This window comes from Mobula hypostoma, chromosome 28 (genome assembly GCF_963921235.1).
Source record: "Mobula hypostoma chromosome 28, sMobHyp1.1, whole genome shotgun sequence".
In the NCBI taxonomy this organism is placed as follows: Eukaryota; Metazoa; Chordata; class Chondrichthyes; order Myliobatiformes; family Myliobatidae; genus Mobula; species Mobula hypostoma.
The window spans coordinates 25557363-25573364 of NC_086124.1; the positions used below are offsets into that span (position 1 = coordinate 25557363).

General features: G+C 49.2%; 1 protein-coding gene across 4 annotated transcripts in view; it reads left to right on the forward strand.

Annotated features, from left to right (window-relative positions):
* LOC134338996 (IQ motif and SEC7 domain-containing protein 2-like) overlaps positions 1-16002 on the forward strand; it is a 176311-nt gene that overhangs the window by 153118 nt on the left and 7191 nt on the right. For all 4 annotated transcript variants that reach the window (XM_063035219.1, XM_063035222.1, XM_063035221.1 and 1 more), the window contains 4 exons: positions 121-246; positions 5289-5388; positions 9027-9188; positions 14422-14592. In XM_063035219.1, the coding sequence (XP_062891289.1) occupies positions 121-246; positions 5289-5388; positions 9027-9188; positions 14422-14592 (559 nt within the window). The remainder of the gene's footprint in view (positions 1-120; positions 247-5288; positions 5389-9026; positions 9189-14421; positions 14593-16002) is intronic.

The following is a 16002-nucleotide window of genomic DNA, read 5'->3' on the forward strand; positions in this document are numbered from 1 at the left end:
CCCTCCATACCGTCCCATCACACGCTCCCGGGGTCAGACACAGAGTGAAGCTCCCTCCACACCGTCCCGTCACAAGATCAGCGTAAGTAGAACACTGATGTCTGACCATTTGCTCCCCAGGTTCTGTCTCTACCCCACCGGAGACTGGTCTGCTGCTGCCGTCTCTACGAGGTCCCAGATCCAAACAGGCCACAGAAACCCGGTCTACACCAGCGAGAGGTGTTCCTTTTCAATGACCTGCTCGTGGTGAGTCTCTCCCTCGCTGTCTGCTCTCCACCTCTGTGCTTCTCTCTGCTACCTCTCTTTCTGTCTCTCTCTCTGTCTCTCTCTTCTCTATCACTCCACTGCTCGCTCGCACTCTCTCTCTCTATCTGTCTCTCTCTCACTTCTGTCTTTGCACTCTCTCCTTCCTTCCTTCCCTCCCTCACTCCCTCTCTCACTCCCTCAATCTTTCTCACTCACTTTCCCCCTCCCCCTCCTTCCCCCTCTCCTTCCTAACCTCTCACCCTCACCCCTTCCACCCCACTCCCCCTCCACTCCCTGTCTCTCGGAATCAGGTTTAATATCACCAGCATATGTTGTGAAATGTGTTAACTTTACGGCAGCAGTACAGTGCAATACATGATAAATACAGAAAAATAGCTGAATTACAGTAAGTATATGTATACTAAATAGTTAAATTGATTAAGTAGTGTGAAAACAGAATTTTTTAAAAAAGTAATGAGGTACTGTTCATGTATTAAATGTCCATTCAGAAATGGGATGGCAGAGGGGAAGAAGCTGGTCCTGAATCGTTGAGTGTGTACTTTCAGGCTTTGTACCTCCTCCCTGATGGTAGCAATGAGAAGAGGGCACGTTCTGAGTGATGAGTGTCCTTAATGACGGACTTTGCCTTTTTGAGGCACCGCTCATTGAAGATGTCTCGGATACTACGGAAGCTAGTGCCCAAGATAGAGCTGCTAAGTTTACAACTCTCTGCAGCTTACTTCGACCCTGTGCAGTACCCCCATCCCAACCATACCAGATAGTGATGCAGCCTGTTGGAATCCTCTCCACGGTACGTCTGTAGAAATTTTCGAGTGTATCAGGTGACAAACCAAATCTCCTCAAACTCCTAATGAAATATAAGCTCTCTTGCCGCCTTTATAACTGCGTCAATATGTTGGGACCAAGTCAGATCCTCAGAGATCTTGACACCCAGGAACCTGAAATTGCTCACTGTCTCCACTTCTGATCCCTCTATGAGGATTGGTTTGTGTTCACTCATCCTACCCTTTCTGAAGTCCACAATCAGCTCTTTGGTCTCACTGACATTGAGTGCCAGGTTGTTGGTGCGACACCACTCAACTAGCTGGTATATCTCGCTCCTGTACACCCTCTAATCTCCATCTCAGGTTCTACCAACAATGGTTGTATCATCAGCAAATTTATAGTTGGCATTTGAGCTATGCCTAGCCACACAGTGTAGGGAGAGTAGAGCAGTGGGCTAAGCACACATCGCTGAGGTGCACCAGTGTTGATCGTCAGTGAGGTGGAGATGTCATTTCCGATCCACACAAATTGTGGTCTTCCGGTTAGGAGGTCGAGGATCCAGCGAAGGGAGGTACAGAGGCCCAGGTTCTGTAGCTTATCGATCGGGTCTGTGGGAACAAAGGTGTTAAACGCTGAGCTATAGTCAATGAACAGCATCCTGACATAGGTGTTTGTGTTGTCCAGGTGATTCAAGGAGAGCCAATGAGATCACATCCACCGTAGACCTATTGTGATGATAGGCAAATTACAGTGGGTCCAGGTCTTTGCTGAGGCAGGAATTCATTCTGCCCACGACCAGCCTCTCAGAGCATTTCATCACGGTGGATGTGAGCGCTACCGGACAATAGTCATAGAGGCAACTCACCATGCTCTTCGTGGGCACTGGTGTGATTGTTGCCTTTTGAAGCAGGTGGGAACTTCTGACTGTAGTAGTGAGAGATTCAAAATGTCTTTGAATACTCCCGCCAGTTGGTGGGCACAGGTTTTCAGTGACTTACAAGGTACCCCATCGGGGCCTGCTGCCTTGCAAGGGTTCACCCTCCTGAAAGGCAGCCTGACATTGGCCTCCGAGACAAGGATCACAGGGTCACCGGATACAGCAGGGATCTTCACAGCTGTAGTTATATTCTCCCTTTATAAGTGGGCATAAAAGGCATTGAGTTCATTTGGGAGTAAAGTATCGCTGCCATTCATGATGTTGGGGTTTGCTTTGTAGGAAGTAATGGCCTGCAAAATCTTCCAGAGTTGGCGTGCATCCGATTCCACCTCCAGCCTCGTTCAGAATTGTTCCTTAGCCCTTGAAATAACCCTCTGCAAGCCGTACCTGTTTTTTCTTGTACAGACCTGGGTCACCAGATTTAAATGCCGCAGATCTATCCCTCAGCAGACCACTAACCTCCTGGTTTATCCACGGCTTTTGGTTTGGGAATGTACAGTGAGTCTTTGTAGGCACAGACTCATCCACACAGGTTTTAATGAAGTTGGTAACAACTGCAGCATACTCATCCAGGTTCGAAGATGAATCCCTGAATACGATCAACACCACTGATTCAAAGCAGTCCTGTGCTTCCCTTGTCCATACCTTCTTGGTCCTCACTACTGGTGCTGCAGTCTTCAGTCTCTGCCTATACTCGGGGAATAGAAGTGCAGCCAGTGAGGGCGTGGAATAGCACCGTAGGCACTCTTGATCTTAGTGTAACGGTGGTCCAGTGAGTTGGTTCCTCTGGTACTACAAGTAATAATTATTTAGAGACTTTTTTGAGCTGGCCTGGTTAAAATCCTCCCGAATGACAAGGAAGGCATTAGGATACACCGTTTATTCCATTGCTCAGATCATCTGGAGCCTGCTCGACCTCGGCCTGAGGTGGGATGTACAGTGCTACCAAGATGATCGCAGAAATCTCCTGCAGCTGGGAAAATGGACGGCACTCGATACCGATGTGTTCCAGGCCTGGGCAGCGTGACTGGGACAGGACACGTTTGTACACCACGGGGAATTGGTCATGCAGCAAGCCCACCCCTCTTCAGCCCCGCCTTCGACTTTGACTTTAAAAGACTCAGCGGTCCGATCTTGGCAGCGTACAATGAACCCGTTGATCTGAATTGCACCTGGAACGGGAGGGGTTAACCTAGATTCCGTGAAGAAAAAGATGCAAGTGGTCCCAGTGTCTCTCTGATGGAGCGCCCTAGCTCAGAGCTCTTCAGCTTAACTTACCAGAGACTGTACGTTTGGCAGCAAGGTAGTCGGAACTGGGAGTCGAAGAACTCATTTTGTTTTTAAACACCTCATTAACCCAGCGGCACAACGTCATTTCCGCCGAAGTCTTAAGAGGACAGCCGCTGGGCGCAGTCCAATCTATTTCCGTCGGTCAATTGTTTAATCACATTAAAACACCGTCACTAACAGTACAGACCTCAGATGCAGTTGTGGTTCTCAGCTGTAGCAGGCTGAAATGGGAATCTTTGATCGTTTCCATCGGAACTGCCGCTTCGAGTCGCCTTTAATTTGGAAGTGTGTCCTTCTCACCCATTCTCTCCCTTTCTCTCACCCTTTCTCTGCTCTCTCTCCCTCTCCTCTCTGCTCTCTCTCTGTCTCATCTGCTCCGTTTCTCTCTCTGCCCCTCTCTTGCCCCTGACTCTCATAAATTCCAGTCTTGACCATCCTCTCCTTTCCACAGCTACATCCCTCTCTCCTCATTGCTCTCCTCTGCCCTCTATCTTTCCCCATCTCGCCTTCCTTCCTTTCCCTCTCCCCCGCCATCGGTTTCTCCAAACCTTCCCTTCCAACTCCCCTCACTGTCTCCATCCCTCCCTTCCAACTCCCCTCACTCTCTCCATCCCTCCCTTCCAACTCCCCTCCCTTCCAACTCCCCTCCCTCTCCATCCCTCCCTTCCAACTCCCCCCACTGTCTCCATCCCTCCCTTCCAACTCCCCTCACTGTCTCCATCCCTCCCTTCCAACTCCCCTCCCTCTCCATCCCTCCCTTCCAACTCCCCTGTCTCCATCCCTCCCTTCCAACTCCCCTCACTGTCTCCATCCCTCCCTTCCAACTCCCCTCACTGTCTCCATCCCTCCCTTCCAACTCCCCTCACTCTCTCCATCCCTCCCTTCCAACTCCCCTCACTCTCTCCATCCCTCCCTTCCAACTCCCCTCCCTCTCCATCCCTCCCTTCCAACTCCCCTCCCTCTCCATCCCTCCCTTCCAACTCCCCTCCCTCTCCATCCCTCCCTTCCAACTCCCCTCACTGTCTCCATCCCTCCCTTCCAACTCCCCTCCTTCTCCATCCCTTCCTTCCAACTCACCTCACTCTCTCCATCCCCCCCTTCCAACTCCCCTCACTGTCTCCATCCCTCCCTTCTAACTCCCTCACTGTCTCCATCCCTCCCCTCCCTCTCCATCCCTCCCTTCCAACTCCCCTCACTCTCTCCATCCCCCCCTTCCAACTCCCCTCACTGTCTCCATCCCTCCCTTCCAACTCCCCTCCCTCTCCATCCCTCCCTTCCAACTCCCCTCACTGTCTCCATCCCTCCCTTCCAACTCCCCTCACTGTCTCCATCCCTCCCTTCCAACTCCCCTCCCTCTCCATCCCTCCCTTCCAAGTCCCCTCCCTCTCCATCCCTCCCTTCCAACTCCCCTCCCTCTCCATCCCTCCCTTCCAACTCCCCTCACTGTCTCCATCCCTCCCTTCCAACTCCCCTCCCTCTCTCCATCCCTCCCTTCCAACTCCCCTCCCTTCCAACTCCCCTCCCTCTCTCCATCCCTCCCTTCCAACTCCCCTCCCTCTCTCCATCCCTCCCTTCCATATTCTGTCCTCCTCCCTTTTTCCATCTCCCCATCTCTCACTCTAACCCCTAGCACATAACACCATAGCACATAGCAGAATTAAGCCATCCGGCTACCAGAGTCAGCTCCACCATTCTATCGTGGCTGATTTATTTTCCCTCTCAACCCCATTCTAACGTTTCTGTCCATATCCTTTAACACCGGGACTAATCAAGAACCTATTCGCATCCGCTTTAAGTATACCCAATGTCTTGGCCTCTACAGCCATCTGTGGCAATGAATTCCACAGTTTCACCACCCTCTGGCTAGAGAAACTACTGCTCATCTCTGTTCTGAAGGGATGCCCAGTCTTCCTGCTTCCTGTCTCTGGTTTAACCCTTCATACCCTCTCACCCCAAACACACTTTCTCTCACCTCCCCCCCTCCCCCAGATCCTGGTTTAACCTGTCTCCCCCTCCCTGCCTCTCCCAGGTCACCAAAGTCTTTCAGAAGAAGAAGATCTCAGTGACCTACAGTTTCCGCCAGTCCTTCGCCCTCCACGAGATGAAGGTTAACCTCTTTCAGAACGCCTGTAAGTCCCGCTCGAGGCGTATCCTCCTCCCGTTGGGAGGGAGAGCCAATCTGCTCGGCTGGAGGGAGAGGGGGACGGGTGGTTGTTGGATTCCGATGTTTTTAATACAAGGTTCTTTCTGAAGTCAAGAAAGAGGCACAAAACTTGTTGCTTGACGATCGTTTTATTGAGCGTCAATAGAGTAGAGAGGGCGGGAAGCAGACAGTAACAAGAGCGGGCAGGTGAGCGAAGGGAGAGAGAAGCAAAACAGGAGAAAAAGGTGGTGTCGCTGTGTGGTCAGCTCTTTATATACTCCACAGATAAGCAACCTTGCATTCATATTTGTAGATAAGAGTCAACCAATTGGAAACCCCTGTTCAAATCATGCAGCACCAGAGCTTCCCGAATCATACAGAATTGTAACCACTAGGGGGCACTCTAAACATTTGCATATACATTCTGTGACCACTAAGAACCACACTAACCAATTCCGTGTGTATAGGTAGCTATTTAAACAAATACAAGCAGATATTTAATTGTTAAACTGCAAAGAAAGTAACAAACAGTCTAATCCATCAGCAGGGAGTGCGGTCTCCCGAGGCAGTGAGCGGTAGGGCACTGAGGAGTGTGGTAGAACAGAAGGATCTGGGAATACAGATCCATAATTCGTTGAAAGTGGTGTCACAGGGAGCAAAGCTCGTAAGGAAAGCCTTTGGCACATTGGTCTTCATAAATCATAGTATTAAATACAGGAGGTGGAATGTTCTACTGAAACTGTATAAGATATTGGTGAGGCCTGATTTGGAGTATTGTGTGTTGGCTGTGGGTGAGGGGGGCATTCGGTTGGCAGTTAAATGAACCATTTGTCATAGGCAAGGCAGACATGTTGGGTGTGGGCACGTGTGGCCATGTTCGCTGTGTGCTACAGTTCTGTGCAAAAGTCTTAGGCCCATATCTATAGCTAGGGTGCCTCGGCCGTTTGCACAGGACTGTATTTATCAATGTGGAGCGGAGAGCGAGTTTATATCGGTGGGAGCAAAGAATACTGGGAATGGCAAGGGTGGAACACTGCAGGAGGGGTGTGGAACAGGTGACAGAAAAAGCCAAAAATATAAAGGAGGATAGTAAAAGCTCCTTTAGGTATGTGAAGAGGAAAAAATTAGTTAAGACCAAAGTTGGGCCCCTGAGGACTGAAGCGGGTGAAATTATTATGGGGAACAAGGAAATGGCAGACGAGCTGAACGGGTACTTTGGATCTGTCTTCACTAGGGAAGACACAAACAATCTCCCAGATGTAATAGTGGCCAGAGGACCGAGGGTAACAGAGGACCTGAAGGAAATTCACATCACGCAGAAAATGGTGTTGGGTAAACTGATGGGACTGAAAGTTGGTAAATCCCCAGGGCCTGATGGTCTGCATCCCAAGGAACTTACGGAGGTGGCTCTAAAAATCGTGGTCGCATTGGTAATCATTTTCCAATGTTCTATCGATTCAGGATCAGTTCCTGCAGGTTGGAGGGTAGCTAATGTTATCCCACTTTTTAAGAAAGGAGGGAGAGAGAAAACAGGGAATTATAGACCAGTTAGTCTGACATCAGTGGTGAGGAAGATGCTGGAATCAATTATAAAAGATGTAATAGCGGCATATTTGGATAGCACTGGCAGGACAGGTCAGAGTCAGCATGGATTTACAAAGGGGAAGTCATGCTTGACTAAACTTCTGGAGTTTTTTGAGAGTGTGACTATGAAACTGGACATGAGAAAGCCAGTGGATGTACTGTACCTGGACTTTCAAAAAGCCTTTGATAAGGTCCCTCATAGGAGGTTAGTGTGCAAAATTAGAGCAAATAGTATTGGGGGTAGGGTACTGATATGGATAGAAAATTGGTTGGCAGACAGGAAACAAAGAGTAGGGATTAATGGGTCCTTTTCAGAATGGCAGACAGTGACTAGTGGGTACCGCAAGGCTCGGTGCTGGGACCGCAGCTATTTACAATATACATTAATGATTTAGATGAAGGGATTAAAAGTAACATTAGCAAATTTGCAGATGACACAAAGTTGGGTGACAGTGTGAAATGTGAGGAGGATGTTATGAGAATGCAGGGTAACTTGGACAGATTGGGTGAGTGGGCAGATGCATGGCAGATGCAGTTTAATGTGGATAAATGTGAGGCTATCCACTTTGGTGGCAAGAACAGGAAGGCAGGTTACTATCTGAATGGTGTCAAGTTAGGAAAAGGGGAAGCGCAATGAGATCTAGGTGTCCTTGTTCATCAGTCACTGAAAGTAAGCATGCAGGTACAGCAGGCAGTGAAGAAAGCTAATGGCATGCTGGCCTTCATAACAAGGGGAATTGAGTATAGGAGCAAAGAGGTCCTTCTGCAGCTGTACAGGGCCCTGGTGAGACCACACCTGGAATATTGTGTACAGTTTTGGTCTCCAAATTTGAGGAAGGACATTCTAGCTATTGAGGGAGTGCAGCGTAGGTTCACGAGGTTAATTCCCTGGATGGCGGGACTGTCATATGTTGAAAGGTTGGAGCGACTGGGGTTGTATACACTGGAATTTAGAAGGATGAGAGGGGATCTGATTGAAATATATAAGATTATTAAGGGATTGGACACGCTAGAGGCAGGAATCATGTTCCTGATGTTGGGGGAGTCCAGAACCAGAGGCCACAGTTTAAGAATAAGGGGTAGACAATATAGAACGGAGTTGAGGAAAAACTTTCACACAGAGGGTTGTGGTTCTGTGGAATGCTCTGCCTCAGAAGGCAGTGGAGGCCAATTCTATGGATTCTTTTAAAAAAGAGTTAGATAGAGCTCTTAAAGATAGCGGAGTGAAGGGATATGGGGAGAAGGCAGGAAAAGGGTACTGATTGTGGATGATCAGCCATGATCACAGTGAATGGCGGTGCTGGCTCAAAGGGCTGAATGGCCTACTCCTGCACCTATCGTCTATTGTCTGTTGAGTGTCAAAGGGGAGGGAGGGGTAGTGTGTGGGCAGACACACCCAGCCCTGGGACACCAAACAATTCCAAACAATTGGTTTATTGTTCATTACAGAATGTCTCTCTGGTGTTCCCCTCTTCCTTCCCCCTTCCCAACCATGATTCCCCTCTCCCTGCCCCCTCCCTACAGTCCACAATAGATACCCAGATCAGAATCAGATTTATCATCACTCATTTATGTCATGAAATTTGATTTTTTTTTTGCTGCAGCAGCAGTACAGTGCAATACAGAAAATTGCTACAGTATTGTGCAAAAGTCAGGCACTCTAGCTGTATATATGCCTGAAACTTTTGCACAGTACTGTGCCTTGACAATGCCGGCTGTGATATTGTGGGCAAGCATGACCATATCCGCTGTGGCCTGAGCAGACATATTGGCTGCAGAGAAAAGGTGGCCAGGTTGGCTGTGAGCAAAAGTTGCTTATTGGCTTTGGGCAAGGGCGGGCATGTCAGCCGTGGGCAAGGGTGGGCATGTTAGCTTTGGGCAAGGGTGGGCATGTTGGCCGTGGGCAAGGGTGGGCATGTTGGCTGTGGCTGGGAGGCTATGTTTCTGTTGGGCAAAGAGCCCTGTCTGGTATTATAGCCCCACCCTTTTTTCTTAAGGTTTTAAAGTCAATCACCCTGCCGTCTCCTCTTTCCCTGACAGACTATCCCCATGGGATCAAGTTGGCCTCCTCCATTCCCAGCGCCGAGAAGAAGATTCTGATCATATTCAATGCCCCCAGCGTCCAGGACCGCACGAGGTTCGCCAGCGATCTGCGCGAGTCCGTGGCCGAAGTTCAGGAGATGGAGAAATATCGCGTGGAATGTAAGCACTCAACTCTCCCCCCACCCACCGCTCCTCTGGACAGGGGACGGTCCAGACCCTGGCACTGATGAGTGTGATGAGAAGGTGTCCTGTCTTGGGTTTGGATGCCTTGGGGTTTAGAGGAACAAGAGGTAACCTTAATCCCAAGGGTGATGCTGAGGGACAATCACCACTGCCCCCTGAAGAAGGGTCTCGGCCCGAAACGTCATCTGCTTACTCTTTTCCATAGATGCTGCCTGACCTGCTGAGTTCCTCCAGCATTCTGTGTGTGTGGCCCTGGATTTCCAGCATCTGCAGAATCTCTTGTGTTTACAACAGTATGTAGCAGGTCATTTAAAACTGAGGCAGGTCGAAACCTGTCTCCGAGGGCATTGGTTCTCCAGACCAGGGGTTCCCAACCCTGGGTCCACGGACCCTTCGGTCAATGGGGGTCAGGGCTCATGGCATAGAAACAGCTGGGAACCCCTGATCTAAACGGTGGTGAAGGCCAGCTCTTTATTTTTTTGGGTGGCACGGCAGCGTAGTGATTAACACAACGCTTTACGGTACCAGCAATCCAGGTTCAATTCCCGCCACCGCCTGTAAGGAGTTTGTACGTTCTCCCCGTGACCGCATGGGTTTCCTCCCACAGTCCAAAGACTGACCGGTTGGTAGGTTAATTGGAAACTGTCCTGTGATTAGGCTCAGATTATATCGGGGACTGCAGCCCAGAGGGCTAGATGGGCCTATTCCAAGCTCTATCTCAATAAATCAATATGTAATTAATGTGGAAACGGATAAATATTGGAAAGATTGAGCAATTAGGGTGCTGGCACAGGAGAGGAGTTGTGGTCAGCCACGGTCAAAAGGCGTAGGAACAGAATTGGGCCAGTCAGCCAATTTGATTCTGCCCCGCTATTCCATTCTGGCTGATTTATTATCCCTCTCAACCCCATCAGAAACGCTGGATTGCAGGAGACAGAGAGGTCATTCCCGGGAAGAGAGGGCAGTGAGGTGAGGTGGTGGGGGAGCCTGGGATAGAGGAATCGCAGCTGAGATCACCACAGCATAAAGACCAAACCTGAAGCACTCGGGACGACTTTGTTGCCCAAATGACCAAATCAGAATCCCAATCAGATGTATTATCACAAATGTGCAAAAGTCTTAAGCACAGATATCTAGCTAATATGCCTAAGACCTTTGGACAGTACTGTATTTGTCAACATGGAGTGGAGGGCAAGTTTGTAAATCTGGCAGGGAACGAAGGATGTTGGGAATTTCTGTATTCGGGTAGATTGGGAAAATCAGATTGGTACTGGATACCAAGCAGGGGAATTTCTAAAGTGCCCACGAGATGCTTTTTATGGCTGAACCCACTAGGGGATCAGCTAGTCCGGATTGGGTGTTATGCAATGAACTGGAATTGATTAGAGAGCTTAAGGTAAAGGAACCCTTAGGAGTAGAGTGACCATAATATGATAGAATTCAGCCTGAAATTCTAAAGTCAGATGTATCAGTATTACAGTGGTATAAAGGGAATTATAGAGGCATGAGAGAGGAGCTGGCCAAAATTCATTGGGAAAGAACACTGGCAGGGATGACAGCAGAGTAGCAATGGCTGGAATTTCTGAAAGTAATTCAGGAGGTGCAGGATATATACATCCTAAAGAGGAAGAAGTATACCAAAGGCAAGATGACACAACCGTGGCTAACAAGAGAAGTTAAAGCCAACGTAAAAGCCAAAAGAGGGGGCATATAATAGAGCAAAAATTAGTGGGAAGTTAGAGGATTGGGAAGCTTTTGAAAACCAACAGAAAGCAACTGAAGACATTATTTAGGAAAAGTTGCAATTCGAAGGTAAGGTAGCCATCAAAATTAAAGAGGGTACCTCAAGTTTCTTCAGATACATAAAGTGCAAAAGAGAACTGTCTCTCTGTCTCCTGCGAGTGGATATCGGACAGTTGGTAAACGATGGTGGAGAGATAGTAATGGGGGATGAACTGTTGAAGTATTTTGCATCAGTCTTCACTGTGTAAGACACTACCAGCATGCTGGAAGTTCGAGAGTGGCAGGAGACTGAAGTGTGTGAAGTTACCATTACTAGGGAGTAGGTTCTTGGGAAGCTGAAAGGTATGAAGGTAGATAAGTCACCTGGACCAGGTGGTGTACACCCCAGGTTCCTGAAAGAGGTGGCTGAAGAGATTGTGAAGGCATTGGTAATCATTTTCAAGAATCACTAGATTCCAGAAGATTGGAAAATTGCAAATGTCATTCTACTCTTCAAGAATGGACAGAGGCAGAAGGAAAGAAACTGTAGGCCGGTTAGTCTGACCTCAGTGGTTGGAAATGTGTTGAAGTCAGTTATTTAGAATGAGGTCTCAGGGTCCTTGAGACACGTGATAAAATAGATTGTAGTCAGCATGGTTTCCTCAAGGGAAAATCTTGCCTGACAAATCTGTTGGAATTCTTTGAAGCAATAATAAGCAGGATAGACAAAGGAGAATTGGTTGATGTTGCGAGCTTGGATTTTCACAAGGCCTTTGACAAGGTGCCACACGAGGCCGCTTAACAAGCGACGAGCCCATGGTATTACAGGAAAGATTCTAGCATAGATAAAGCAGTGATCGATTGGCAGCAGACAAAGAGCAAGAATAAAGGGAGTGTTTTCTGGTTGGCTTCTGGTGACTAGAAGGTCAGTGTTGGGACCGATTCTTTTTACATTATACGAGGGATGATTGACAAGTCCGTGGCCTAAGGTAGAAGGGGTCAATTTCAGAAAACCTAGCACATTTACTTTTCAACATAGTCCCCTCCTACATCTACACACTTAGTCCAGCGGTTGTGGAGCATATGGATCATGGACCTCCAGAAAGTGTCCACAGCAGGGGTGATTGATAAGTTTGTGGCCTAAGGTAGAAGGAGTCAATTTTAGAAAACCTAGCACATTTACTTTTCAACATAGTCCCGTCCTACATCTACACACATAGTCCAGCGGTCGTGGAGCATACGGATCTTGGACCTCCAGAAAGTGTCCACAGCAAGGGTGATTGATAAGTTCGTGGCCTAAGGTAGAACGAGACGAGTTATTAACTTCAAACTTTCTGCATAATCACTCAAAGCGTTGAACTGCATGTGCATGTAACGAGAGCTGTAGAACTCACCTCTTTCTACCTTAGGCCACAAACTTCTCAATCACTCCTGCTGTGGACACTTTCTGGAGGTCCAAGATCCGAATGCTCCACGACCGCTGGACTAAGTGTGTAAATGTAGGAAGGGACTATGTCGAAAAGTAAATGTGCTAGGTTTTCTGAAATTGACTCCTTCTACCTTAGGCCACTAACTTATCAATCACCCCTCGTATGTCAATGAACGCCTTGTGGCAAAGTTTGCGGACAACATGAAGATTGGTGAGGGGGCAATAAGTTTTAAGGTAGTAGAGAGGCTACGGAAGGACTTAGACGGATTAGGAGAATGGAGAAATAAATAGCAGATGGAATACAGTGTTGGGAAGTCTATGGTCATGCACTTTGGTAGAAGAAATAAAAGGGTAGGCTATTTTCTGAATGGAGAGAACATTCAAAAATCTGAGGTACAAGGGGACTTAGGACTCCATAAAGGTTAATTTGCAGGTTCAGTCTGTGGTGAGGAAAGCAAATGCAATGTTAGCATTCATTTCAAGAAAACTAGAATATAGAAGCAAGGATGTAATGTTGAGGGTTTGTAAAGCACTGGTGAGACCTCACTTGGAGTTTTGTAAGCACTTTATTTGAGAAAGGATGTGCTGACATTGGAGAGGGTTCAAAGGAGATCCACGAAAATTATTCCGGGATTGAAAAGCTTGTCATACGAAGAATGTTTGATGGCTCTCAGCCTGCACTCACTGGAATTCAGAAGTATCAGGGGTGACCTGATTGAGACCTATCGAATGTTGAGAGGCCTTGATAGAGGGGATGCAGAGAGGATGTTTACTGTGGTGGGGAAAACCAGCGGACACAGCCTCAGAATAGTGAGACGTCCATTTAGAACGGAGATGAGGAGGAATTTCTTTTGCCAGAGAGTGGTGAATCTGTGGGATTCGCTGTCACAGGCAACAGTTGTTATGTATATTTAAGGCAGGGGTTGATAGATTCTTGATTAGTCAGACCGTGAAGGGATACGGTGAGAAGGCAGGAGACTGGGGCAGAGAGGGAAAATGGATCAGCCGTGATGAAGTGGCAGGGCAGACTCAATGGGCCAAATGGCCTAATGCTGTTCCTATATCTTATGGACTTATGGAATGGTGAGGGTGGAGCAGTGAAGGTGTTAAGGAAGGAGTGTCAGGGCCCCTCTCCCTGCCCCCTTCCCACTCTCAGTCCACAATAGAGACCCAGATCAGAATCAGGTTTATCATCACTCACATATGTCATGAAATTAGTTTTTTCTGCGGCAGCAGTACAGTGCAATACACAAAATTACTACAGTATCATGCAAAAGTCTGAGGCGCCCTAGGATATATATATGTGCCTAAGACTGTTGTAGTTATATAAAAACAAGAGATTCTGGAGATGCTGGAAATCCAGAGCGACACATTCACATAGCTGGGGGAGCTCAGCAGGTCAGGCTGGAAGTGAATAAACAGTCAACGAATCGGGCCGAGACTTACCTTCACGACTCATATATTTAAAAAATGGAATTAAGTAAGTAGCGTTCAAGTGTTCCTCATCCAATCAGAAATCTGAGGGCAGACGGGAAGATGCTGTCCCTGAAATATTGTGTGTGTGCATCCAGGCTCCCGTAGCTCCTCCCCAATGAGAACAGGCCTGGTTATGTAAACGGCAATATGCTATTAACCCAGGAGGTTGCTGACACTAGGTGGAAGCGGTTTCTGGTCTCAGAGCAACCAAAGCAACCTGCCACACTGCAACCAAAGTAGTTGCACAGGGGGTTTATATATAGAATATCAGATCCCCAGGAGTGGGTTATAGGCTGGGATCTAATCCAGGGGTCTGGGGGTGTGTTTATATATAGAATATCAGATCCCCAGGAGTGGATTATGGGCTGGGATCTATCCAGGGGTATGGGGAGTGCTTTATATATAGAATATCAGATCCCTGTAAGTGGGTTGTGGGCTGGGGTCTATCCAGGGGTTGAGGGGAGGTTTATATATAGAATATCAGATCCCCAGGAGTGGGTATGGGCTGGGATCTGACCCAGGGGTTCTAACATTACTCACTGCCCCCCTCCCCTCTGCTCCACACCCCTCCTCCCGCTGCAGCTGAGCTGGAGAAGCAGAAAGGCGTGATCCGCACCAGCATGTCGCAGAGCGCCAGCCTGAAGAAGGACGCCCTGAACGGGACACTGACCAGTCTGGACGACACGTACGCCATGGCGGAAGGTCTGAGGCGCAGTGCGCTCAGCAGCTCCCTACGGGATCTCTCTGACGCAGGTAACCCGCTGCGAAGGGGAGGAGTCAGTTGGAGATGCTTGGGGAAAGCATCTTGGACGTGACCGAGCGGGGTCTCTGCTAACCCCTCTCCTCTTACCCAGGCCATAGCTCATCTCCAAGTGAACAGAATCACACACTCCCAGAGTCAGACACAGAGTGAAGCTCCCTCCACACCGTCCCATCACACACTCCCGGGGTCTGACACAGAGTGAAACTCCCTCCACACCGTCCCATCACACATCACACATTCCCGGGGTCAGACACAGAGTGAAGCTCCCTCCACACTGTCCCATCACACACTCCCGGGGTCTGATACAGTGTGAAACTCCCTCCACACCGTCCCATCACACACTCCCGGGGTCAGACACAGAGTGAAGCTCCCTCCACACCGTCCCATCACACACTCCCGGGGTCAGATACAGAGTGAAGCTCCCTCCACACCGTCCCATCACTCACTCCTGGGGTCAGACATAGAATGAAGCTCCCACCACACCTTCCTGTCGGACACAGAGTGAAGCTCCCTCCACACCGTCCCATCACACATTTCCAGTGTCAGACACAGAGTGAAGCTCCCTCCACACCGTCCCATCACACACTCCCGGGGTCAGACACAGAGTGAATCTCCCTCCACACCGTCCCATCTCACACTCCCGGGGTCAGACACAGAGTGAAACTCCCTCCACTCTGTCCCATCACACACTCCCGGGGTCAGACACAGAGTGAATCTCCCTCCACACTGTCCCATCACACACTCCCGGGGTCAGACACAGAGTGAAGCTGTCTCCTCACCATCCCAGCACGCACTCCCATATGAGTGAGATGTCTGCTGGTAACTGTGTTGTGCTTGGATGGAGGCTGGGAAAGCCTGATTACATATCGCACTGGCACTGTTTTTGAGGCACTCCTGCGGTCCTGTTGAAGGCAGGGTTTAGCGGGGTGGAGGGTTGCCTGGTGTGCAGAGCGGTGTAAGTCAATGTGGCAACATCCCGGGATGCGCTCTGACATGGCAAAGCGAGGGGTGGTGCAGGGTGCTACTGTGGACAGCTCCCGTAGCTCTGTGGGTTCCTGTTTGGAGAGAGACGAGCAAGGGTGACGCACGTCACTGTTGACTGGCTGGCGTACCCCTTTCCCACGTGTGGGTTCACTGTCCGTTCCGGAGTTCTGCAGGAGGGACGGTCAGAGTCAGATTGGGGAATTATTGAGGGCGGGCCAGCTTGGTATCCGCCCAGGACCTTTCTCCCTGGATCTGCCTCCCTCAGGACAGCGCAGCATGTGAGGGCTACCCCAGACAGAATGTTTCCCTCAGACAGAGCGGGGCAGCAAGTGGGAGACGTCACTGAGTGTCAGCAGGACAGTTCCCAGAGAGGTTTGGGAATATCGTTCATGTCCTGGGGGTCCTCTGTCACCACC